The sequence below is a fragment of the Myxine glutinosa genome, chromosome 11, assembly GCF_964187855.1.
Source record: "Myxine glutinosa chromosome 11, kmMyxGlut1.1, whole genome shotgun sequence".
Lineage (NCBI taxonomy): Eukaryota > Metazoa > Chordata > Myxini > Myxiniformes > Myxinidae > Myxine > Myxine glutinosa.
Window position 1 is genome coordinate 95711532 of NC_136271.1, and position 27273 is coordinate 95738804.

The window sequence follows — 27273 nt, forward strand, 5'->3', positions numbered from 1 at the left end:
AAATCACAGCAGGGGGGGGGTGCTCTAGCCTGGGGCCTTGACCAGGTGTTTCAAGAGATTACATTGTTCATACACATAAAATGTATCTGCTTTGTTACCAGGTTAATTAATAAGTTACCAGGGCCAATCAATATGTTACACTGAGTTACACTTCCACACCCGCCTGGACGCTCGCGCCACCCACTGGTGCGCGGAATTGTTGCCCCTTGTGCCTGCCACACAGTCATATATTAATACATGTGGTCGTATAATTAATGTATGTATGTGAGGGCAGTCATATATTAATACATGTGTTTGTATAATTAATATATGTGTGTGAGGACAGTTGTGTGAGGACAATATATGTGTCAGACCACCAGATTCTTGTACTTCAACTGCGTATAAACGCCTACTGGATGGAGTGCTGGAGACAGCCATCGACCGGATGCGGAAGTTTGCATAAAACAATTGCGAAAAAGTTCAATAGGAGCTTGTTTCACCCGTCGTTCTTTGATTCCTAATCTCATGAAACCTCTCATTAGTAATTAAAATACGTTAAGACCAACCTCGTTATCTTCTACGAAAATCGTCATCAAACACCAGAATCAATTATTATTACGCGTTTCGGACGGTGAAAACGGCGTCAAATATTCTAAAATTGACGAAGAATTATTTTTTAGAAATCTCGCGGCCGTACGGGATAGTTTTTCACGGCCAGAAATATGGTATAAGCGGTTTACATATTTAGTTTAGGAATACGGATAGTTTTTCACGGCCGGAAATATCCGAAGTTGAGATGGAATTCACCGAATTAATCACTGCAAGCTAACGTCTTCTGGTGGACGAAGCTGCCGTGCCCGGAGAGTCAGAGAACCAGCCCTGGCGCCTGACAGCGACTGAAGTTAGAAGACTGCACACTTACTGTGAAAACGTATGTTAAGCCCAGTTAAAAATAGGCCTTAAGCTAGCACATCGTATAGTTACTTCCTTAAGCTTCTTGTGACATTTATTGTATTGTATGCAGGTATTGCCATTGGGGCAGACTGTCTGCTCTTCTCTTTAACCAAGTCTTACCAGGTACGGTACCTACTACACCTACCTACTACCAACTACCTAACCTACTGATGCCATGGTGATGGGTAAAATAGTGGCAAGAGGTTTTGGCTTCGCCGGCTCATTGCGGCTTTGCAGTCGGTACTAGTAGCCGGCGAAGCCGGTGTTGTCAATAAACGAGTACGTATTATGTTGAAAACCTGATTATGCCTTGGCTCGAGAATCCGAAGCGCAGTGGGCGCAGCCATCTTGCGTGGGCGGAAGTATGCATAACAAATTTAAAACGTTCATTAGGAGTTTCTTTCACCCGTCGTCGTTTGATTCACAATCTTATGCACCTCCGATGTATTAATAAAATAATTTAAGACCGACATCGGCCCGCACGGGCCTGGTTATCTTCAACAAAACGCGTCACCAAACACCGGACCCAATGAGAGTCGAGCATTTGCAAAAATATTTCTAAAATGAAAGCACTCAATGATGGGCGCCATCTACCGGATGCGGAAGTTTGCATAAAACAATTGCGAAAAAGTTCAATAGGAGTTTGTTGCACCCGTCGTTCTTTGATTCATTAATCTAATGAAACCTATCATTAGTAATTAAAATACGTTAAGACCAACCTCGTTATCTTCAACGAAAATCGTCATCAAACACCAGAACCAATGAGATTCGAGCATTTGAAAAAATATTATTACGCGTTTCGGACGGTGAATACGGCGTCAAATATTCTAACATTGACGAAGAATTATTTTTTAGAAATCTCGCGGCCGTACGGGATAGTTTTTCACGGCCAGAAATACGGTATAAGCGGTTTACATATTTAGTTTAGAAATACGGATAGTTTTTCACGGCCGGAAATATCCGAAGTTGAGACGGAATTCTTCACCGAATTAATCACTGCGACGCCGGGAACTGCGACCAGAATCACTGCGGCGACGGGAACGAGGTTGGTGCAAAACAACCGAATCACGCGTAAGCATATGCTGCGAGAAATAGTTCTCATCATATGCTCAAATTTCCTAAGCTAAATCGTCATTGCTTTGGGCACTGTGAAACGTATCAAGTCACTCGCTTACTGCACAGCGAAAAAGTACGAGCACTTGAACAACGTGTTTTTCGACTCGATTCTGCAAAACGCCATGTCACTCGGTCAAAGCCAAAACGAGGAACTGAAGGAACTGCGCTCCAACGCGAGTCAAAAGAATTGACGCGACCAAAGACGGAATTCGTCCGAGTTGCTTTATTGAAACAAAACAGCTCAGGTATTCTGACAAGCCCGTTTTTCGGGCAACAATATATATACACATTTATGTCGGGAAGTTTGCCCGGCAAAAGCTATACCGGGCATGCCCGGGTATCAAGGGCGAGCCTTGGAAAGGCGAGTCTGGACCTGCCCGGGCGTGTTTGGCTGCGGCCTGGCAAGTCGAGGCTGGGCGTGCCCGGGCGCTCTGGGCGAACACTTGAAAGGCGATAGCGGGCATGCCCGGACGCTCTGGGCGAGCCCTGCAAAGGCGATAGCGGGCATGCCCGGACGCTCTGGGCGAGCCCTGGAAAGGCGATAGCGGGCATGCCCGGACGCTCTCGGCGAGCCCTGGAAAGGCGAGAGCGGGCATGCCCGGGAAAGACGAGACCGGGCGTGCCCGGGAGGTTCGGGCGTGCCCGGGAACAGTGAGTCCGGGCATGCCCGGGAGAGGCGCGTCTGGCCGTGTTGTGGCCGGTGCAAGGCGATTATGTACATCCAGCGGTAACCGCTACACACGCCCCTCCAGAATCGACCTGCACCGGCAGGGTCAATTTAAGGGGGGTCCGGATGACCCGGCCGAAGCGACCCCTGGAGGGTCTTGGGGAGGGGTCTGACGTGGTGGTGGGTGGTCGAGCGGGGGGGACTGTGGACGGGGGGCGGCCTCGCCGCGGAGGAAGGGCCAACCGTGGTGGTCGGTCGACGTCCATGTGCGCCGGTTTGAGGCGGTCCACAGAAATCCGGTCCGGCTGGCCGCCGAAGTCGACGATGAAAGACTTGTCGCCCCGTCGCAGGACCCGGAAGGGCCCGTCGTACGGCGGCCGGAGTGGCCCCCGGTGCGCGTCATGACGCACAAAGACGTACTCCGCTGTGCGAAGCGCCGGGGGGACGTAGGACTGGGGGCCACCGTGGCGGGACGTCGGCATGGGGGCAAATCGTCGGGCGGCCTCCTGGAGGTCCGAGCGCTGGCGAGCGGCGGACCAGGGACTGGTAGCGTCAGGCACGAATTCGCCCGGGACGCGGAGTGGCTGGCCGTAGACGAGCTCGGCGGCGGACGCCTGGAGGTCTTCCTTGGGGGCCGTGCGAAGGCCCAAAAGGACCCACGGCAGCCGGTCGGCCCAACCGTCGTCCTGAAGGCCGGCCATGAGTGCGGCCTTCATGGAGCGGTGAAACCGCTCGCACAACCCATTGGCTTGGGGGTGGTAGGCCGTGGTGCGGTGCAGCGTGACCCCCAACGAACGGGCGACCGCGCCCCAAAGCTCAGACGTGAACTGTGGGCCGCGGTCGGACAAGATGTCCGCTGGTGCGCCGAAGCGCGGGCCCTAGGTGGCGATGAACGCCTGCGCCACGTCGGCGGTGGTGGTGGAGGTGAGGGGCACGGCCTCCGGCCACCTGGTGGTCCTGTCCACCATGGTGAGCAGGTGGGTGAACCCCCGCGAGGGGGGCAGAGGACCCACCAGGTCCACGTGGACGTGGTCGAAACGCCGTTCAGGCACGGCGAAAGGTGCCAGCGGGGCCTGGGTGTGGCGGTGGACCTTGGCTCGCTGGCAGGCCGTGCAGGCGTTGGCCCAGTCGCGGATGTTTCGTCGAAGGCCGTGCCAGACGAAACGCACCGACACCAGCTTCTGAGAAGTTTTCCGGCCCGGGTGAGAAAGGCCGTGGATGGAGGCGAAGATGCGGCGCTGCCAGGAAACGGGCACGATGGGGCGAGGCTGGCCCTGGGAGACGTCGCAGAGCAGGACGGTGCCCGCGAAGGGGATGTCGGCCAGGCGGAGGCCCGTGTCCGCCACGCGGAGTGCCTGCACCGAGGCGTCGGTGGTCTGGTCGGCCGCCATGAGTGTGAAGTCCACGCCGAGGTGGACCGCGTTCGCGCTGGCCCGCGAAAGGCAGTCGGCCACGGCGTTGTCTTTGCCGGCGACGTGCTGGATGTCCGTGGTGAACTCCGACACGGCAGAGAGGTGGCGCTGCTGGCGGGCCGACCACGGCTCCGTGACCTTAGCCATTGCGTAGATCAACGGCTTGTGGTCGACGAAAGCCGTGAACGGGCGGCCCTCCAGGAGGTGTCGGAAATGGCGAACGGCCAGGAATAGCCCGAGCAGCTCGCGGTCAAACGTGCTGTAGTTTAACTCGTTCGGCCGGAGTTGCCGGCTGAAAAAAAGCGAGTGGCTGCCAAACCCTGTCCACCCATTGCTCATGGACGGCGCCCACCGCGTAGTTGGAGGCGTCCGTAGTGAGGGCGATGGGCGCGTTGAGCACCGGGTGAGCCAGCAGCGTTGCGTCAGCGAGGGCCCGTTTGGCACTGGCGAAGGCCGCGTCCATGGCCGCGGACCAAACAATGTCATGCTTGGCCGGCTTGCCCCGGAGGGCCTCGTAAAGGGGCCGCATGAGCTGAGCAGCGCGGGGCACGAATCGGTGATAAAAATTCACCATGCCGAGGAACTCTTGGAGGGCCTTGATGGAACGGGGACGCGGGAACGTGGTGATGGCCTCGACCTTGGTCGGCAGCGGCACGGCCCCGGTCTTGGTGATGCGGTGGCCCAAAAAGTCAACGGTCGTCGCGCCGAAGTGGCATTTGACCGGGTTGACAATTAAGCCGTGCTCGCTGAGGCGACCGAACAGTGTTCAGAGGTGGAGGAGGTGCTCGGCGCAGGACGTGCTGGCGATGAGGATGTCGTCCAGATAGACGAAAAGAAACGGCAGGTCGCGCAGCACGCCGTCCATCAAGCGCTGGAACGCCTGGGCCGCGTTCTTGAGGCCAAACGGCATCCGCAAAAATTCGAACAGGCCGAACGGCGTGATGACGGCCGTCTTCGGGACGTGGGCCGCCCGGACAGGTACCTGGTGGTAGCCCCGTATCAGGTCAATTTTCGAAAAGATGACCCGTCCCGCCAAACGGGCGGAAAAGTCCTGAATATGCGGGATCGGGTACCTGTCGGGGGTGGTAGCGTCATTGAGACGGCGGTAGCCGCCACACGGGCGCCATCCACCCCCCGGCTTTGGCACGATGTGCAGTGGCGAGGCCCACGCGCTATCGGAGCGCCGCACGATGCCGAGGTGCTCCAACGCGTCGAATTCGGCCTTTGCCACGGCGAGCTTGGCTGGGTCGAGGCGGCGGGCCCTGGCGTAGACCGGCGGGCCCGTAGTGGGTATGTGGTGCTCGATCCCGTGCCGCACCGCGACGGCCGAAAACGTCGGCCGCGTGAGGGCCGGGAATTCCACGAGCAGGCGAGCGAACTCGTTCGTTGCCGGGAGGGCGCACGCCAGTTCGGTCGGCGCGGAGCTGCTCATTGTGCACGCCAGGGAGCTGAAGGTCTCGGCGTGGACAAGGCGACGTCGTTTGACGTCGACCAGCAGCCCGTGCGCGCAGAGGAAGTCGGCGCCCAGCAAAGCCACGGGGACGCTGGCGGTAACAAAAGTCCATTGAAAGCGCTGGCTGCCGAAGCAGAGGGTGACGACGCGTGGGCCGAAAGTGCGTATGGCCGAGCCATTAGCAGCGACCAAAGAGGGGCCGCAAACTGCGTCCAGCCTGTCCTGCTCGGAGGCAGGTATGACGCTCAGTTGGGCGCCGGTGTCGCACAGGAAACGCCGTCCAGACGCTTTGTCCCAAATAAACAGCAAGTTGCCCGAGTGGCCGGCGCTCATGGCTGGGAATGAACGCCGGCCCGGCCGTTTCCCGACCTGCCGAAAGTGCACGGGGGCCGGCACGTCCGAGCCTTGTGTCCGAACCTGGCGTGGTAATAACACCACGCCCGGTCAGGTGGAGGCCCCGGCCGTCGTGTCGGAAGCAGGCGGTGCGGCGTGGCGGCCGCCAGTTGCACCGGCAGTTCGGCCTCCAACCGCGCAGGGCGCTCGGGCGTCGTGGGCGTCGCCTCGGACGGCGGCGGGCTCCAGGTAACCACGCCGATGTGCTGGCCCGCCGAGGAGATCTTATCGGCTTCCCTGGCGAGGGCGCGGGAATCCGTGATCAACGTGCCAGCCAGGGCGAGGCGTACCGGGTTAGGCAGCTGACGGAGGAACAGCTCCCGGAACAGGAATGCCGGAGAGTGCTCGCCGAGCAACGAGAGCATATAGTCCATGCGCTCGGACGGGCGCGTGTCGCCGAGCTCGGGCAGGTCAAGCAGGCGCCGTGCGCGTGCTGCCGGTGAGAGGGCGAAAGCGCCGAGGAGGAGCGTCTTCAGCGCGTCGTATTTGTCAGCAGCCGGCGGGTGCTGGAGGAGGCTCAAGGCGCGGGCCGCGGTGGCGGGACCGAGCGCCGCCACAACATGGTGGAAGCGGGTGTCGTCCGCGGTGATGCCTCGCAGGGCGAACTGGGAGTCCGCCTGGGCGAACCAAACAGCCGCGTGAGCCTCCCAGAAGGTAGGCAGTTTAAGCGTCACTGCCGTATCCATGTCGGTAGGTCACCAATGAAGGAACTGCGCTCCAACGCGAGTCGAAAGAATTGACGCGACCAAAGACGGAATTCGTCCGAGTTGCTTTATTGAAACAAAACAGCTCAGGTATTCTGACAAGCCCGTTTTTCGGGCAACAATATATATACACAAAGAATTAAGTTAAGCACCCCTACACAACGAATTAAGGTAAGCACCCCCTAATATATATTCTTTGTGTATATGTATACATTGGCATATATTCTAAGGTATGTGAGATCAAATAATGATTGGTATGACATTAGCAATTATCCATTGATGAAATTGAGTGATCAAAGTGAAAAAAAGTGATTGGTTGAGTCAGTGATCCGATCACGTGGGTCCTACACACGTTATTGACGCAAAGATCGCTAGAGGTCTTCTCAGAACAATGACTGTACGTTAGAAAACATAAACGTCATCCACACTGTCCGTGATGGACCTATAGCTCCATACTTAAATTGAGGTGAAAATATGCCTAAAATTCCCAAAAAATTTCACCTTAAATTATTCAGAATAAAATATTGAAAACGGCATGATTGTTATGTTTTTATGTGACCATAATATCACTTCTCCAGAAAATATAGCAATATCATGGGTATATTACACTGTTTTGACGACAACAAACTTGTAATGTGCGAGGTTGTAAAAAAACGGGGGGGGGGTGCTTAACTTAATTCTTTGTGTATATATACACATTTATGTCGGGAAGTTTGCCCGGCAAAAGCTATACCGGGCATGCCCGGGTATCAAGGGCGAGCCTTGGAAAGGCGAGTCTGGACCTGCCCGGGCGTGTTTGGCTGCGGCCTGGCAAGTCGAGGCTGGGCGTGCCCGGGCGCTCTGGTCGAACACTTGAAAGGCGATAGCGGGCATGCCTGGACGCTCTGGGCGAGCCCTGCAAAGGCGATAGCGGGCATGCCCGGATGCTCTGGGCGAGCCCTGGAAAGGCGATAGCGGGCATGCCCGGACGCTCTGGGCGAGCCCTGGAAAGGCGAGAGCGGGCATGCCCGGGAAAGACGAGACCGGGCGTGCCCGGGAGGTTCGGGCGTGCCCGGGAACAGTGAGTCCGGGCATGCCCGGGAGAGGCGCGTCTGGCCGTGTTCTGGCCGGTGCAAGGCGATTATGTACATCCAGCGGTAACCGCTACAGAACAATGTTTCGCCTCCATTCTTCATCGCCACACCGACCTTTCAGATGTGGCATGAAGGACGACGTTTATGCTTAACTACGACATAAATGTACCCAAGTCTTGGGTACCCAAGCTAATTTGTGATAACTCTTCTCTTTTACCAAGTCTTACCAGGTACGGTACCTACTACACCTACCTACTACCAACTACCTACCTACCTACTACCAACTACCTAACCTACTGATGCCATGGTGATGGGTAAAATAGTGGCAAGAGATATGCAGGTATTGGGGAGGACTGTCTGCTCTTCTCTTTTACCAAGTCTTACCAGGTACGGTACCTACTACACCTACCTACTACCAACTACCTAACCTACTGATACCATAGTGATGGGGAAAATAGTGGCAAGAGGCTTTGGCTTCGCCGGCTCATTGCGGCTTTGCAGTCGGTACAAGTATTTGTTTCAAGGGAAAGATGAACAGGAGTCAGGAAAAGATGAATCAGGGCAAGCTTCCGGTTGTTGTGGTTATTGTTCTTTTCTTACTCTCGCGAGATCGAATAGGGCGAGATCGAATAAAGTGAGACTTGGCATGGTGATGGCGTCTGGTTCCTGCTTGTGATCACCACGGAGCGAAATTAATTATTTATTAATTATGAAGTAAATAATGACTGACCGTTATATTCACCAGAAATCTCGCGATAATTCGTCATCTCAAGATTATTCCTGAAAAATAATGTATAAAAACCACAAAAAGTCTTTAGTAATTGAAAAATAATATTCAACGGACCTGTTCAGGCAAAGACCTTTCATGTAATAAATGTAAAAATAATGGACAGAAATAATGCCAATGGATCTGATCGAGTACGGTAGTTTACATTGCAGATGAAGAGAAAATTGTCATGAAGCCGAACAGACAAAATAATAAGGGATAATAAGCGTATTATTATTTACGATGATATGATATTTTATATTTATAAACGTTTTCGATGTGATCTCTGCGAATCACGTGCATCCATTTCGTCATGGTTAATGAAGGGGCGGGGCGTGTGCGCTCGGTTTTGTGACGTCACATTCTGTAAACGGCAAATACCAGTTTCCGTGGACCATCCTCAAACGCATAAAGTTGGTTTTGTGACGTCACAGGCCACAGCGCCTGGAGTTTCGAGCATGGTGGACGCATCGGTTTGGTTCCCCCAGTGTGCAAACGCTTTGTGGTTGTTGTTTGTATTAGTATTAGCCGGCTGTCTCATGTCGAAACATTTGTTCTTCGTCAAGATGTTTGCTGTTCCTGCAAAGAAGCCCTTGACCGTTGTTGATTGGCTTTCCAGCTTCCTTTACTCGCCTCCGGTGAAGGTACGATCATTACCATGTTTGGGTTCCACGTGCTCCTTAAACACCATTTTACATTCCTTGAGGGAATATTTCCCTGGTACCGGATCAATGATGTGAACACATGTGAATGTGAACACATGTGAATGTGAACACGTGAATGTGAACACATCGAATATTGGAGAAAAATATGAAACACGATGGAATAATATCTACCGATATGAACAGTGATGTGGCTTTCTTTTAAATTCGACAAATACTGTTCAGATTTTGATGATTTGCATGTGATGTGATTCAACGGATGTTTATATAAATCGCTTAAAATAAAAAAGCCTTCAATTTCTGATATTTTGATGTTAGTATTGATGTTAGTGCTGAAGGTCATGGCCCATTTAGGCCATGACATTGTTTATGTTAGTGCTGAAGGTCATGGCCCAGTTAAGCCATGACCGTGTTAATGTTAGTGCTGAAGGTCACGGCCCAGTTAAGCCATGACGGTGTTAATGTTAGTGCTGAAGGTCACGGCCCAGTTAAGCCATGACGGTGTTAATGTTAGTGATGAAGGTCACAGCCCAGTTAAGCCATGACATTGTTAATGTTAATGCTGAAGGTCACGGCCCAGTTAAGCCATGACGGTGTTAATGATGAAGGTCACAGCCCAGTTAAGCCATGACAGTGTTAATGTTAGTGCTGAAGGTCACGGCCCAGTTAAGCCATGACGGTGTTAATGTTCGTGATGAAGGTCACGGCCCAGTTAAACCATGACAGTGTTAATGTTAGTGCTGAAGGTCACGGCCCAGTTAAGCCATGACAGTGTTAATGTTCGTGCTGAAGGTCACGGCCCAGTTAAGCCATGACAGTGTTAATGTTAGTGCTGAAGGTCATGGCCCAGTTAAGCCATGACGGTGTTAATGTTCGTGATGAAGGTCACGGCCCAGTTAAACCATGACAGTGTTAATGTTAGTGATGAAGGTCACGACCCAGTTAAACCATGACAGTGTTAATGTTAGTGATGAAGGTCACGGCTCAGTTAAACCATGACAGTGTTAATGTTCGTGATGAAGGTCACGGCCCAGTTAAGCCATGGTAGTGTTAATGTTAGTGATGAAGGTCACGGGCCAGTTAAACCATGACAGTGTTAATGTTAGTGCTGAAGGTCACGGCGCAGTTAAGCCATGACGGTGTTAATGTTAGTGATGAAGGTCACGGGCCAGTTAAGCCATGGTAGCGTTAATGTTAGTGATGAAGGTCACGGGTCAGTTAAACCATGACGGTGTTAATGTTAGTGATGAAGGTCACGGCCCAGTTAAGCCATGACGGTGTTAATGTTAGTGCTGAAGGTCACGGCCCAGTTAAGCCATGACGGTGTTAATGTTAGTGATGAAGGTCACAGCCCAGTTAAGCCATGACATTGTTAATGTTAGTGCTGAAGGTCACGGCCCAGTTAAGCCATGACGGTGTTAATGTTCGTGATGAAGGTCACGGCCCAGTTAAACCATGACAGTGTTAATGTTAGTGCTGAAGGTCACGGCCCAGTTAAGCCATGACAGTGTTAATGTTCGTGCTGAAGGTCACGGCCCAGTTAAGCCATGACAGTGTTAATGTTAGTGCTGAAGGTCACGGCCCAGTTAAGCCATGGCAGTGTTAATGTTAGTGCTGAAGGTCATGGCCCAGTTAAGCCATGACGGTGTTAATGTTCGTGATGAAGGTCACGTCTCAGTTAAACCATGACAGTGTTAATGTTCATGATGAAGGTCACGGCCCAGTTAAACCATGACAGTGTTAATGTTAGTGCTGAAGGTCACGGCCCAGTTAAGCCATGACAGTGTTTATGTTAGTGCTGAAGGTCACGGCCCAGTTAAACCATGACAGTGTTTATGTTAGTGCTGAAGGTCACAGCCCAGTTAAGCCATGACAGTGTTAATGTTAGTGTTGAAGGTCACGGCCCAGTTAAGCCATGACGGTGTTAATGTTCGTGCTGAACGTCACGGCCCAGTTAAACCATGCCAGTGTTAATGTTAGTGATGAAGGTCACGGCCCAGTTAAGCCATGACAGTGTCAATGTTAGTGCTGAAGGTCACGGCCCAGTTAAGCCATGACGGTGTTAATGTTAGTGCTGAAGGTCACGGCCCAGTTAAGCCATGACAGTGTTAATGTTAGTGCTGAAGGTCACGGCCCAGTTAAGCCATGACAGTGTTAATGTTAGTGCTGAAGGTCACGGCCCAGTTAAGCCATGACAGTGTTAATGTTCGTGCTGAAGGTCACGGCCCAGTTAAGCCATGATAGTGTTAATGTTCGTGCTGAAGGTCAGGGCCCAGTTAAGCCATGACAGTGTTAATGTTCGTGCTGAAGGTCACGGCCCAGTTAAGCCATGGTAGTGTTAATGTTAGTGATGAAGGTCACGGGCCAGTTAAACCATGACAGTGTTAATGTTAGTGCTGAAGGTCACGGCGCAGTTAAGCCATGACGGTGTTAATGTTAGTGATGAAGGTCACGGGCCAGTTAAGCCATGGTAGCGTTAATGTTAGTGAGGAAGGTCACGGGTCAGTTAAACCATGACGGTGTTAATGTTAGTGATGAAGGTCACGGCCCAGTTAAGCCATGACGGTGTTAATGTTAGTGATGAAGGTCACAGCCCAGTTAAGCCATGACAGTGCTAATGTTAGTGATGAAGGTCACAGCCCAGTTATGCCATGACAGTGTTAATGTTGGTGATGAAGGTCATGGCCCAGTTAAGCCATGACGGTGTTAATGTTAGTGATGAAGGTCACAGCCCAGTTAAGCCATGACAGTGTTAATGTTCGTGCTGAAGGTCACGGCCCAGTTAAGCCATGACGGTGTTAATGTTCGTGCTGAAGGTCACGGCGCAGTTAAGCCATGACAGTGTTAATGTTAGTGATGAAGGTCACAGCCCAGTTAAGCCATGACAGTGTTAATGTTAGTGATGAAGGCCACAGCCCAGTTAAGCCATGACAGTGTTAATGTTTGTGCTGAAGGTCACGGCCCAGTTAAGCCATGACAGTGTTAATGTTCGTGCTGAAGGTCACGGCCCAGTTAAGCCATGGCAGTGTTAATGTTTGTGATGAAGGTCACGGGCCAGTTAAACCATGACAGTGTTAATGTTAGTGCTGAAGGTCACGGGGCAGTGAAGCCATGACGTTGTTAATATTAGTGATGAAGGTCACGGGCCAGTTAAACCATGACAGTGTTAATGTTAGTGCTGAAGGTCACGGCGCAGTTAAGCCATGACGGTGTTAATGTTAGTGATGAAGGTCACGGGCCAGTTAAGCCATGGTAGCGTTAATGTTAGTGATGAAGGTCACGGGCCAGTTAAACCATGACAGTGTTAATGTTAGTGATGAAGGTCACGGCCCAGTTAAGCCATGACAGTGTTAATGTTAGTGATGAAGGTCACGCCCCAGTTAAGCCATGACGGTGTTAATGTTAGTGATGAAGGTCACAGCCCAGTTAAGCCATGACAGTGCTAATGTTAGTGATGACTGTCACAGCCCAGTTAAGCCATGACAGTGTTAAGGTTGGTGATGAAGGTCATGGCCCAGTTAAGCCATGACAGTGTTAATTTTGGTGATGAAGGTCATGGCCCAGTTAAGCCATGACGGTGTTAATGTTAGTGATGAAGGTCACAGCCCAGTTAAGCCATGACAGTGTTAATGTTCGTGCTGAAGGTCACGGCCCAGTTAAGCCATGACAGTGTTAATGTTGATGATGAAGGTCACAGCCCAGTTAAGCCATGACAGTGTTAATGTTCGTGCTGAAGGTCACGGCCCAGTTAAGCCATGACAGTGTTAATGTTCGTGCTGAAGGTCACGGCCCAGTTAAGCCATGACAGTGTTAATGTTCGTGATGAAGGTCACGGCCCAGTTAAGCCATGACGGTGTTAATGTTAGTGATGAAGGTCATGGCGCAGTTAAGCCATGACGGTGTTAATGTTAGTGATGAAGGTCACGGCCCAGTTAAGCCATGACGGTGTTAATGTTAGTGATGAAGGTCACGGCGCAGTTAAACCATGACAGTGTTAATGTTAGTGATGAAGGTCACGGCGCAGTTAAACCATGACAGTGTTAATGTTAGTGATGAAGGTCACGGCCCAGTTAAACCATGACAGTGTTAATGTTAGTGATGAAGGTCACGGCCCAGTTAAACCATGACAGTGTTAATGTTCGTGCTGAAGGTCACGGCCCAGTTAAGCCATGACAGTGTTAATGTTAGTGATGAAGGTCACGGCCCAGTTAAGCCATGACAGTGTTAATGTTGGTGATGAAGGTCACGGCCCAGTTAAGCCATGATGGTGTTAATGTTAGTGATGAAGGTCACGGCCCAGTTAAGCCATGATGGTGTTAATGTTAGTGATGAAGGTCACGGCCCAGTTAAGCCATGATGGTGTTAGTGTTAGTGATGAAGGTCACGGCCCAGTTAAACCATGACAGTGTTAATGTTTGTGCTGAAGGTCACGGCCCAGTTAAGCCATGACGGTGTTAATGTTGGTGATAAAGGTCATGGCCCAGTTAAGCCATGACGGTGTTAATGTTAGTGATGAAGGCCCAAGGTTTAGCCATGACAGTGTTCATGGGATTCTGAACCAGGTAGATCCTGCAAGAGCCAGGTGCTCAGAGATGCCATGGCCATGCTGGATCATCATGCTGCTTGATGTATTTAAACTTACCTGATTGTGCACTCAAGTTGCAATGACCACAGTGATAACATATTTGCAAAACCAACATAAAACACCATTCGCTCTGGTACCTCCATGATGTTCACCTGCATTAGTGGCATTTTTGCCATCATCATCATTTTTGGCATCATTATTTGGTCAAACTCGGAAAGACATGAACTCCTATAACTTTGCAATTTCCCCTTTTATCTGCATCTGTAAATATTTCCATGTTCTTGTAGATGGTTTGGTGTAATTAAAACATTAGCTCTGTGCGACACCTTCATCCAGATTTTATTTTCTGTGAAATAAATATTTTTTTATCCAAGGTCAAGGCTCATGGAAGAGCTCGGCCACAGAGCAGATCAGGACGCACATAACAAAGGGAACAGCAGCAGGAAAGGGAGATGCCCACAGCATGGCGGAGGGAGAACGTCGACGGAGAGACCAGCAAGGGATGCAGGTAACGATGAGTTGTATGGGAGGACACAAAGAATCAACAAGATGGGATAAGTAAGCAAAAATTTGGGAGTGGTGGGGTGTGATTTAACAGGTGTAGAAAACGTTAAGGTTTTGGATGGGGGTTGAACAGGTGTCTTCAAAACCTGGAGGGAAGGATGAGGTGGAGAGGACGTGTAATTTTGTGCCACAGGCGAGAAAAAAAAAAAGAAGAACGAATGAGTGGAAGTGAGCAGTGATCCTACATGGAGTTCCCATTAACCCTCAAGCCTTACTCTTTCCAAGTGACCAGTTTTTCCTTCCAGGAAATTTGGACCTTATCCATCTTTTCACCTCCCCCCCCCCCCCCCCCCCCACTGGGTCCTCCCCTCACCCTCATTGTTCACCACATGTCTCACTCTATTTTGTCCCTATAGTCTGGTGTTCGCATTGCTGTTAGGGTGCGGGCTTGGGATCCGAGGATCCTGGGTTTGGTTTAGGGTTAGGGCTCATCCCTATTGATCGCTGAATTAACACCAGGAGGGTTGACTCAGCCTGTCATCCTTCCGAGGTCGGCAAATTGAGTACCAGCTCACTGGTAATTCCCTGTTTGTTGCAAGAGGCGACGAACAGGGTTGGCGGCAGGAAGGGCATCCGGCCATAAAACATTGCTTCAAAAAGGGGACCACGGTGCCCAAAAAAGGCCAACACCTGCTCTGTGGGTAAAAATGGTCTCCAAAGGTGGTTCCTCAATCCTGGTGTTGGTGTGTTCATCTCCTCTCTTTTTACTCTTCCTTTTCTTCTGTTACATTCCGATCCATTCTGTGTTCTCACTCCTCCACGAGCTTAGAAGTTGTACGTAAAAAATTCCTGCATTTTGGAAGTTTATCCATGAGGGAGTGACTGGAAGTAGGCCTACATCCTTGAATAGCTGGCGATGCTGGGAAGCTGAGAGAGCAGGTGGAGGGAGCTCCACCGGAGTTGAGGTGTGCAGTGGTCCTCGATTTTGGAAGTTCAACCAGGTGGGGTTTACTGGAAGAGCAAATAAATCCTGGAGTTGTTGGGGAGGGTCAGATGACTGAGAGCAGATTGAGCTAAAGCACAGGAGAGGTGGTGAAGAAATAGGTCACCAACTTGTCTGTGATGTGAGAGCAACAGACTTTCGTTGGGTAAGGACAATGAAAATTGGGCCGATACATAATTCAAGGGGAAGACTTGGAACATGTGACTCAGGAGAAGAATCTGGGGGTGGCAACAGATATATGAGGGTAAGCAGAGACAGCACAGCACCAGGTAGCTCTCGGTGAAGCCGGTGAAGCCAACAGGGTTGTCGTCTGTGTTCATGAGAGGTGATGAATTAATGAATCAAAAAATGTAGTGTTAACACTGTCTCAGGATTTAGTGAGGCCTCATCTGGAATATTGTGTGGTTTTGGTCACTACATCTCAGGAAGGACAAATGGCTGCCATTGACAGGGTTCAATGTCGGCCTGCTAAATTGATTATGGGGCTAGATTAGACTAAGCTACAAAGAGCAGCTGGAGGAGACAGGAATTTATACATCAGAAAGGCGGTAATTACCCTGTGCTCGCGAAGCGGAAAACAGGGTGAGGCATTCGGGTGCGTACGTGTGCCGTATGTGCGTGTCTGCATTTTTATAATTCATTTTCTCAGAAACCGTTGGTCCGATTGACATTAAATTTTACCGTCGGAACGCATTTTACCTGTAGATGTTTTTGCTAATTATGATGTCATAGGTCACGTGATATGGACGCCATCTTGGAAAACGTTACACTTCCATATCTCCCAAACCGCTTAATGGAAAAAATGGAAACATGGCTCATTGTCAAGTACTCCTCATCGGGAGTAAGATATGTTAATGATGATGTCATAGGTGCCTTCGTTATGACATCATAATTCGACAAGTACAACACGTGTCGATCATTGTGAATTTTTTTCTCAGCAACTGTTGGTCTGATGGGCACGAAATTTTCACCATAGGAGCGCCTCCTCATGTAGAATATTTTAATGATAATCATGACGTCATAGGTCAAGTGGTACAGGCGCCATCTTGGAAAAACCTAAAAATGTTGCACCTCTATACCTCCAAAACCGCTGCATGGAAAAAATTGAAACGTGGCTAATTGTAAAGAACTCCATATGGGGAATAGGTGTTGTTAACGATGACGTCATTGGTGCCATAATTATGACGTCTTCATTCGACAGGGACAACGCTTCGTCTGATCAGTTTGAAATGTATTGAGCGTGATTTATTCAACAATTATATTGGAGAATATAAATTTATGATGTCATCGCTCACGTGGTCTGGCAAGCATATTGGATCAAAGAAAAAAAACCCCTTTAAAAACAGAAGAGTTGCCTCACAACAAGTTGACTGCGCAGGGTAAATATTCTATGAATACAATGTAGTTAGGGTATCTGATATAGATGTTTTATATAAAGAGGGATACACTAAAGATAGAATAAGTTCAAGCAAGGTTTTGGCAGAATTGTGAGTGATATGACCAGGGACCACAGGTTGCGAGTTATGTGGAGAGTTAAGATTACGTTAAGGCCGTGATATTTCACTCAGCGAGTCGTTAACGCATGGAATGGTCTCCTTGGAAAGGTGGTGGCAGCAGAAACAGTGGAGGTGTTTCTCCTTGAATCGGATAATAATATCGAGATGCACTGCAAATAGAGGGGTACATGGATATTGGCAGGATTGTACCATTTTGATGGGCCTAATGGCCTCCTTCGGCATTTAAGGTCCCCGTGGATTCCTTTACGTTGTGCGTCCTTCATCCGAGTCCGGTGTGTTCTAATACGGAAGCGTCCCCTACTGTCACTGCTCTGAGAATGGCGTACATTTCGTTATTTAGTCTTGATACAATCCGACCAAGTTGGGGATTGAACCAAAGTAAGGCTCAATGGTTACCTGAGCTACAAAACTGAGCTACCCTGCCAGCCCATAAATAATAGATGTTGTTAGATCCATTTTGCCATCCATGTTGTGTATTATTATCTACCCATTGGCTGGATATATTTTAGAGTGGGAAGCAGTCAGCCTGTGGCCTTCCAGAAAATGCCTTGCAGAAATCCAGAAAATTCCAGAAATCCAGAAAATTCCAGAAATTGTGAAAATTCCAGAAATCCAGAAAATTCCAGAAATTGTGAAAATGTTCTTTTTCTCCATCTTCTTCAAATATTTTTAGTCTCCCTACTGAACGACCATCCTCGCTCCGCTTCCCAAATGTAGATTATGCCGCAAACGTTACTGATCAAGGCCTACAACTTTTCGACTGAGCTCTTGAAAGTTTAGCACCCTCTCCAAACATACATTACCTGGGTTTCATTACCTCGGCCACCCAAGGTGGATGGAGGTTATGTTTTCAACCCTGTCTGTCTGTCTTTGTTTGTGAGCAGGATATCTCAAAAAGTTATGGACGGATTCAGATGAAATTTTGTGGACGGCTTGGGTTTGTGAAAAGGACGAAATGATTCGATTTTGGTGAAGATCCGAATCCAGATCCGGCTACTATAATTAGTTTTTTGTTGAGTGATTCATCAACATTAATTAATTTTAATTAATAATGCAATTTTAATTAATAATTAACGACATTAATTTAATTAAGTCACACCAGAGACTTTAAAAATGGTACATGCTGCTTCCTTGCTTGAAAATGAAACAGCATGGATAATACCCCATCGGTAGCCTTCATATGGGGAGGAGGAAATTCCTCTTGAGGAAATGCAGTGAGAAAAGCGGCGCCATTGTTATGACGTCGCTGGTACCCAGAGTATCCCGGGAAGTGACAGTAGTGACGCCACTTCCGCCAAGCTCAGTGGCTGTGTTGAGTGTTGGTCGTGTGTGTGTGTGTGTGTGTGTGTGTGTGTTCATGTGTGTGTTCGTGTGTGTGTGTGTGTGTGTGTGTGTGTTCGTTTGTGTGTGTGTGTGTGTGTGTGTGTGTGTGTGTGTGTGTGTGTGTGTGTTCGTTTGTGTGTTCGTGTGTTTGTGAACAAGATATCTGGAAAAGTTCTGAACAGATTTCGATGAAATTTGGTGGGATGATTGTCCTTGGGATAAGGAAGAATTCATTAGTTTTTGGTGAAGCTCAGGATATTATTCTGGATCCAGGAATCTTTTTGGGGAATTTTTTGGGGAATGTTTTTTCTGTTTTACTGCATTAAAGCTTTTATTCTTATTCTTAAATGATGTTTTTCTCCTCTAATTCCGCGATATATCAAAATTAATTCTCTGACAGTTAGGGCCTACTTTCTTTTTAATTTATTGTTTTGGGGAGAGGGGATGTTAAACAAAACGTATTATTCCAACTTGACCCATGGCGGGAGTATGCGCTCTACTGAGTGGCGTTCTAGTTTCGTAATGTTTTTCGTTTTTAGTTTCGTAATGTTTTTCGTTTTTATTTTCGTAATCGTTTAATGAACGTTTAATGTTTAATGAGCGTAAGAATGAGCATAATGATCATTAAATGAATAAATGTAATGAATAAATCGATGCAGAGCGAAAGACGCCTCAGAGCAGTCACATTCACAATCGCCATGTCGTATGTACTCCCGATACGTGTTTCCTTCATTGTAAAAACTACCAAGTCAACAGTTGAAAGGATTTTGAGCCGATAGGTGTTACGGCCTTGGCAAGATCGATGGAGACAGCGATCTGTTAGCTTATACACTACCCAAATAGCGATGTGGAATTCTTTCATGTCGAGATTAAACCCATGTCGTTTGAACTTTGGCCGAGGTCATTATTTACTTCCAATGATGTTTATATACAAATCAAAAAGAAGATCATTGGTTTTGGGTCGTCCTTTCTGCATATCTCGTGGGATTGTGAGTTAGAGAGACAGCCTTGATGGCGGTGAGGGGGTTGGCATTCTCTCAAGCAGGGATTCAACCCATGTCCTTATAAAAGGTCTTTGTCCGAGGTTACCGAGTCCGATTGGTGCATCCGAGCAGCGATCGGTGCAGCCGTTTCTGCGGCACCCGGGAAAATAACGTTATGCGGGAGTCCAAACCTGAAAATGCTGGAGGCCAAAGCTGAAATTGCAAAAACAATATACCCTATTTTACTCCAGGAGATCCTAGGATTACCCACCCAAAATATCGTTGCGATCGGTTCAGCCGTTTTTGCAGTACCTTCGAACGGACGGACGGACGGATGGACAGACAGATGGACGGACATTTGGTGAATTATAGTAAGATTAATATTGTTTTGTAATAATATTAATATTATGCTATAATTAGTTTTGTTATTAGAAGCATCCTTGCAAAAACGCCATGATAAAGCTATCTTATCGTGGATAGACACCTCAACATGCAACCCCGTTGGTGGGTAAAGCCCCCGTGGGGAGGTGGTCAAATGAATTCTCTGCATCCTTCATTGTGTGACCCTTTGTCCTCCTGTCAAGGTTGGTTGAGATTGAATAAGCAACGACCGAATGTATCGCGGTCAAAAATCTTCAGACAGACGGACACCTAATTGCACATTTTTGTATGATTGGTTGAAGATTGATCTGTTGTCCTCCAATGTGTGCACTTACTTTTAGCTATATTTGTCTTCATTTTTTTCCCTCTGCCTGAACAGGAGGAATCATTCTTCAATTGGTTTTGGACGACCAAGAACTTTTGGCAATGTGCCAACTGCTGGAGTTTCGTTTACTACCTTTTTCTGCTGGTTGTGATTGTTTGTTTTCTGCGCTGGCTTTGGCCACGGCTTCCAGTAAGTCAATCTCATTTGTAGATGGTGACAAAAAGCATGTTTATCATTTGTTCTCTAATTTGTTCTCCAAAAATCACCAGCAAATGACCTTCTCATGGACCGCATGAAAAAAAGAAACGATAAAAGAGAAAATCCCCCTTTTTAATGGGGCAGATCTCGATCACTGATGAGGCTGGATCTGGACCTGAATCAAAATCGAATCTGCTTGTTCTTGTCACCTGACCAACTCAACCACCTGGTTTTGTCATAAGTTGTCCACAACTTTTTGAAATATTCTGTATTTCACTCGATGGTGAAGAATCACTAAAAAAATTTAAAATTCTCATATCCGGATCCATATTCAGATCTTCAACTGATTTTAATTGATTTGTACTTGTCACACATCTAACCATTCCAGCAAGTTTTGTCCGAATCCATCCATACCTCTGAGGCATTGTGCTGTATATCGGTTTTAGCCCCATCACTCATTGGTGACGAATCACTTTAAAATTCTCTAATCAGGATCCAGATTCGAATTTAAATAAATGATTGGATCCAGACGGATCTTCACCAAAATCTGATAATTTCATCCTTGGTGCATCCCCAACCTTCCCACCAAATTCTGTCTGAATCTGTCCACAACTTTTTGAGATATCTTGTTCACAAACAGACAGACAGGGGTGAAAACATAACCTCAACTCCAACTTCGGTGGCGGAGATAACAATTGGTTTTATAGATTGCAGGAGCCTATTAAAGTAACGGCGCGATGGGTTTATAAAAGTACGAATTATGATATAAAATGGTGTAATATATAATTACAAGTACTGAGCACTGTCCCGAGGTGTACAAGCTAGCCCTGCGTGTTATTTCTAATCACAATTTTCAAGCATGCTCGTTCTCCAGCACCCCACGACATGTAATCCCAGGACATCTCTGCAGCAGCAGGTTGACTACCTTATCGTCGTCCACGTAATGGCGGATGTCGTGTTGTTTCATTTTCTTTGTATCATCAATTTATCCGTGGTTTTGCCCAGTAAATCGTGGTGAACAAGTGTGTGATAATCAAATCGGGAACACTACAGATAAAGAGCGGGGTATATCGATGCACGTGTTCCCATAATATGATCCCTTGAAACAGGACGAATGGAATCCCAACCAACATTGCCCAGCAAGTTTGATCGGCCTGAGAAGACTGTAACTGTCGCTGCCCATGTAAACAGGTTCCTGAATGTACAGGTATTTGAAATAGCTATTATCATTAATCAAAGTTATTGTGAGCAACAGCTGTGTGTATGAAATGGTGTGTTTTGCAGAATTTGAAATTCTCAACAAGGCTGTGTTACTCCATCACACAAGTTTTGATGTCTCTGTTGGGATCATTTGCCTTGACCTGGATTTTCTTTCATAAGCTGTTTCCGCTTCCACCCAAGGAAGTGACCTTTTGGGATCGGATGTACAGCACATTTTCGACTCCACCGGTGAGTCCGCAGAAAATTGACTCGAGTTTGTATAGTTTTCAAAGCTGATATGCATGTCTTATCGTGTCTTGAACATATTTTCAAGTGTTTGTTTGTTTGTGTGTTTGTACGTTATTCATTTCGCTGCTGAACCATAGCACCTCAAGGTCCCAATTTTGGGTGTAGGCACTTCAGAATCTGGGCAAGGTTTTAAGCGACCACACGTTGGCCTTGACATCTGTTTTGAGGCCACCAAAGGCTGATATCTGTATATTGGGATGGGGGGTCAGGAATGGTTTCCACCGACCCACAGGCAAAAGGAACCATCACCAGGCCAGTAACCCCATGGCATTTCAATGTCCAGCACGTCATGAAACGATGTCAGAGAAAAGCTTACCCAGCGTGTGTGTGTGTGTGTGTGTGTGTGTGTGTGTGTGTGTGTGTGTGTGTGTGTATGTATGTATGTGTATACATACATACATACATACATACATACAGTGCATTCAGAAAGTATTCAGACCCCTTCACTTTTTCACATTTTGTTATGTTGCAGCCTCATGCTGAAATCGTTTAAATTCATTTTTTCCCTCATCAATCTACACTCAATACCCCATAATGACGAAGAGAAAACAGGATTTTAGAAAGTTTTGCAAATTTATTGAAAAGAAAAAACTGAAATATCACATTGACATAAATAATCAGACCCTTCACTCAATACTTAGTTGAAGCACCTTTGGCAGCGATTACAGCGTCGAGTCTTCTTGGGTATGACGTGACAAGCTTTGCACACCTGGATTTGGGGATTTTCTGCCATTCTTTTCTGAAGATCCTCTCAAGCTCTGTCAGGTTGGATGGGGACTGTTGTTGGACAGCCATTTTCAAGTCTCTTCAGAGATGTTCGATTGGGTGCAACTCAGGGCTCTGGCTGGGCCACTCAAGGACCTTCACAGAGTTGTCCCGAAGCCACTCCTGCATTGTCTTGGCTGTGTGCTTCGGGTCATTGTCTTGTTGGAAGGTGAACCTTTGGCCCAGTCTGAGGTCCTGAGCGCTCTGTTTCAGGTTTTCATGAAGGATATCTCTGTACTTTGCTCCGTTCATTGTTCCTCAACCCTGACCAGTCCCCCAGCCCCTGCTGCTGAAAAACACCCCCACAGCATGATGCTGCCACCACCATGCTTCACTGTTGGGATGGTATTGGGCAGGTGATGAGCGGTGCCTGGTTTCCAGAAATATTTTTGAAGGCTTCCCCAAATCTGTGCCTCGACACAATACTGTCTCTGAGCTCTGCAGGCAATTCCTTCGACCTCATGGCTTAGTTTTTGCTCTGATATGCATTGTCAGCTGTGAGACCTTATATAGACAGGTGTGTGCCTTTCCAAATCATGTCCAGTCAATTGAATTTACCACAGCTGGACTCCAATCAAGGTGTAGAAACATCTCAAAGATGATCAAGAGAAATGGGAGGCACCTGAGCTAAATGTCAAGTGTCATAGCAAAGGGTATGAATACTGTCGTGCGAATCCAGTTAACACCAGAAGGTCGCAGATAGGCCTGAACGGATTTAATTGAGGCGACGGCCAAACACGGATTTTACTATGGTCGCGCGGGAGGAAGAAGGAAAATGGAAGCTGCGCAAGCGCTTACCTGGATCGCGCCGGCGGCAGATATTTCAGATCGATCCTGCAGGGAAATTAATTCAAGCGAACAATCAAGATTTTGAATGGGAAGGGAAAATAATACAAGGGTTTATTTAGGTAAAAAGGGAAGGACAGGAAAAGCACCCACCGGTAATAAATAAAGTTACTAGATTGGGATCCCACACACTGACGTCAAATACAAACACAGGAATAGATTAAAGGAAAATAATTGCGTCGTCGTGTAAAATGTAATGGGGATTGGCCTTATCTGTCCCTCGTCTTGTCTTGTCCGCCATCCAACATGGCTCCGTTCGGCCCTGATGCACCCACGAGGTCCCTCGCTCCAACACCAAAGCACCGAGCACAGCTCCAAGCACAAGCACTGCTCCAAGCACCACGAGGTCGATCTTCACACACGATCGATAAGCCAACTCTCAAGCCAACACAACCAGGGATAGGACTCTCTCCACTTCAGATCGCACCGGGACTGCCAGGGCCAGGAATCTCCAGAGCACGAACCGCAAGAGATGCAAGAGAGCAAGAGCCACAAGAGCGAAAATGTCCATGCACCCAGAGAGAAAAATGGCGTTCGGGGCGCCCTTAAATAACCTTCCCGCGGTGGTGATGTCAGTCCTGGCATGCCACCCAATCAGTGCCCTCCACCGACTCGCTGGCTGGAGGTCCGTGCCGACCGCACTGCCCCTGCACTCGTTCCCTGTGGTGTGGTCATAGCGCCTGGCCACTCGATGTGGCTAGGCCTGTCGGAGGTGTAATTGGCGGCGGCCATCATCGGCGGTGCCCCAGCCTGGTTTCCTTGCCTGTTCGTCTTTCAAAGTCATGTCAGGGAAGGGAATTATTTTGTGTTGCACTAGGGACCTCACTACATGTCCATGTTGGTGTGCATTGCCATAAGGGACAAAGGTTTGGCTACCAGGTGTGGACAACCAAGGGCATTATTCTTTTAATCCCCATTCTATTTATCACACGAACATCCTGGTCTCTCCACAGAAATACTCTTAACCGACAAAACGCCTACACATGAAACTTATTACAAGGTAGATTCCTTACCGCAACAGACGAAGCACGTTACCGACATATCTATCTGGCTCTACATATTGCTACCCCACCGACATAACGATACTTATGTCAATGTGATATTTCAGTTGTTTTTTGAAAATAAGTTTGCTGAACTTTCTAAAATCCTGTTTTCTCTTTGTCATTATGGGGTATTGAGTGTAGATTGATGAGGGAAAAAATGAATTTAAATGATTTCAGCATAAGGCTGAAACATGACAAAATGTTTAAAAAGTGAAGGGGTCTGAATACTTTCTGAATGCACTGAAAATATAATGTATAGATATATATATATATATATATATATATATATATATATATATATATATATATATATATATATACAGTGGGGAGAACAAGTATTTGATACACTGCCGATTTTGCAGGTTTTCCCACTTACAAAGCACGTAGAGGTCTGTAATTTTTATCATAGGTACACGTCAACTGTGAAAGACGGAATCTAAAACAAAAATCCTGAAAATCACATTGTATGATTTTTAAGTAATTAATTTGCATTTTATTGCATGAAATAAGTATTTGATACATCAGAAAAACAGAACTTAATATTTGGTACAGAAACCTTTGTTTGCAATTACAGAGATCAGACGTTTCCTGTAGTTCTTAACCAGGTTTGCACACACTGCAGCAGGGATTTTGGCCCACTCCTCCATACAGATCTTCACCAGATCCTTCAGGTTTCGGGGCTGTCGCTGCGCAACACAGACTTTCAGCTCCCTCCAAAGATTTTCTATTGGGTTCAGGTCTGGAGACTGGCTAGGCCACTCCAGGACCTTGAGATGCTTCTTACGGAGCCACTCCTTAGATGCCCTGGCTGTGTGTTTCGGGTCGTTGTCATGCTGGAAGACCCAGCCACGCCCCATCTTCAATGCTCTTATTGAGGGAAGGAGATTGTTGGCCAAGATCTCGCGATACATGGCCCCATCCATCCTCCCCTCAATACGGTGCAGTCGTCCTGTCCCCTTTGCAGAAAAGCATCCCCAAAGAATGATGTTTCCACCTCCATGCTTCACGGTTGGGATGGTGTTCTTGGGGTTGTACTCATCCTTCTTCTTCCTCCAAACACGGCGAGTGGAGTTTAAACCAAAAAGCTCTATTTTGGTCTCATCAGACCACATGACCTTCTCCCATTCCTCCTCTGGATCATCCGGATGGTCATTGGCAAACTTCAGACGGGCCTGGACATGCGCTGGCTTGAGCAGAGGGACCTTGCGTGCGCTGCAGGATTTTAATCCATGACGGCGTAGTGTGTTACTTATGGTTTTCTTTGATACTGTGGTCCCAGCTCTCTTCAGGTCATTGACCAGGTCCTGCCGTGTAGTTCTGGGCTGATCCCTCACCTTTCTCATGATCATTGAGGCTCCACGAGGTGAGATCTTGCATGGAGCCCCAGACCGAGGGAGATTGACTGTCATCTTGAACTTCTTCCATTTTCTAATAATTGCGCCAACAGTTGTTGCCTTCTCACCAAGCTGCTTGCCTATTGTCCTGTAGCCCATCCCAGCCTTGTGCAAGTCTACAAATTTGTCCCTGATGTCCTTAGACAGCTCTCTGGTCTTGCCCATTGTGGAGAGGTTGGAGTCTGATTGATTGAGTGTGGACAGGTCTGGAGATGGCTTTGCGGTCGGTCTTTGCGGTCTTTGTGGTCGGAGACGGTCTGGAGACGTCTTTTATGCAGATAACGAGTTCAAACAGGTGCAGTTAATACAGGTAATGAGTGGAGAATGGGAGGGCTTCTTAAAGAAAAAACTAACAGGTCTGTGAGAGCCGGAATTCTTACTGGTTGGTAGGTGATCAAATACTTATTTCATGCAATAAAATGCAAATTAATTACTTAAAAATCATACAATGTGATTTTCAGGATTTTTGTTTTAGATTCCATCTTTCACAGTTGAAGTGTACCTATGATAAAAATTACAGACCTTTACGTGCTTTGTAAGTGGGAAAACCTGCAAAATCGGCAGTGTATCAAATACTTGTTCTCCCCACTGTATATATATATATACATACATACATACATCCATACATACATACATACATACAGTCACGTGAAAAAGTAAGTACACCCCATGTAAAGTTTTGCCTTTTTCAACATATTTCAACATACAGCTATTTGATCGTCATATCAACAATATTGATAGATAAAGGTGATATAATATAACAAATATCATGAAACATTTACATTTTGTAGTCCATTGTATAATTTAAATAAACATAAATGCAAATTTCGCATGTGGAAAAAGTAAGTACACCCTTGGCTCTAATAGGTGGTATTGCCCCCTTTGGCAGAAACCGCCTCAAGTAGGTGTTTCTTATAACTGTCTGCCAGTCTCTGACATCGACTGGGAGAAATTTTTGCCCACTCCTCCATGCAGAATTATTTCAGCTGTGCGATGTTTGAGGGGTTTCTTGCATGCACAGCTCGTTTCAAATCCCCCCCACAACATCTCAATGGGATTTAGATCCGGGCTTTGACTTGGCCATTCCAGAACCCTGCATTTCTTTCTTTTCAGCCATTCCTTGGTGGATTTACTGGTATGTTTAGGATCATTGTCATGTTGCAAGGTCCACCTTCGGTTGAGCTTCAACTCTCCGACAGATGGCCTCACATTATCCTCAAGCACCCTCTGGTACAATGAAGAATTCATGGTGGATTCTATGACTGTGAGCTGCCCAGGCCCTGATGCAGCAAAGCTGCCCCAAACCATATTTCCACCACCATGCTTTACAGTTGGTATCAAGTTCTTGTGGCCAAATAGCTCTACCTTTGACTCATCTGTCCAGAGCACATTGTTCCAGAAGTGATGGTCTTTGCCTATGTGTTTATTGGCAAACTTTAGTCTTGCCTGGATGTTCTTTCTGGACAGCAAAGGTTTCCCCCTGGCACACCTCCCATGTAGATCAAATTTGTGCAGCCTCTTTCTAATGATAGACTCGTGCACTTTGACATCAACAGTGGCAAGAGCTACCTGTAGGTCCCGTGATGACATTCTGGGGTTCTTAGAGACGTATTTCAGCATCTTGCGGTCTGCTCTCGGGCTGAACTTGCTGTGGCGGCCTGGCCTGAACAAGTTGGCAGTTGTTTGGAATCTTCTCCACTTGTAGATGATCTTCCGGA

At 47.8% G+C, this 27273-nt stretch overlaps 1 protein-coding gene across 1 annotated transcript in view; it reads left to right on the top strand.

Annotated features, from left to right (window-relative positions):
- The first annotated feature begins 8092 nt into the window (after nt 1-8092).
- Nucleotides 8093-27273, top strand: part of LOC144894200 (uncharacterized) — a 147864-nt gene continuing 128683 nt past the window's right edge. The window contains exons 1-3 of the mRNA XM_078786297.1: nt 8093-8138; nt 19855-19989; nt 21283-21447. Of these exons, the coding sequence (XP_078642423.1) occupies nt 21331-21447 (117 nt within the window). The 5' untranslated portion in view covers nt 8093-8138; nt 19855-19989; nt 21283-21330. The remainder of the gene's footprint in view (nt 8139-19854; nt 19990-21282; nt 21448-27273) is intronic.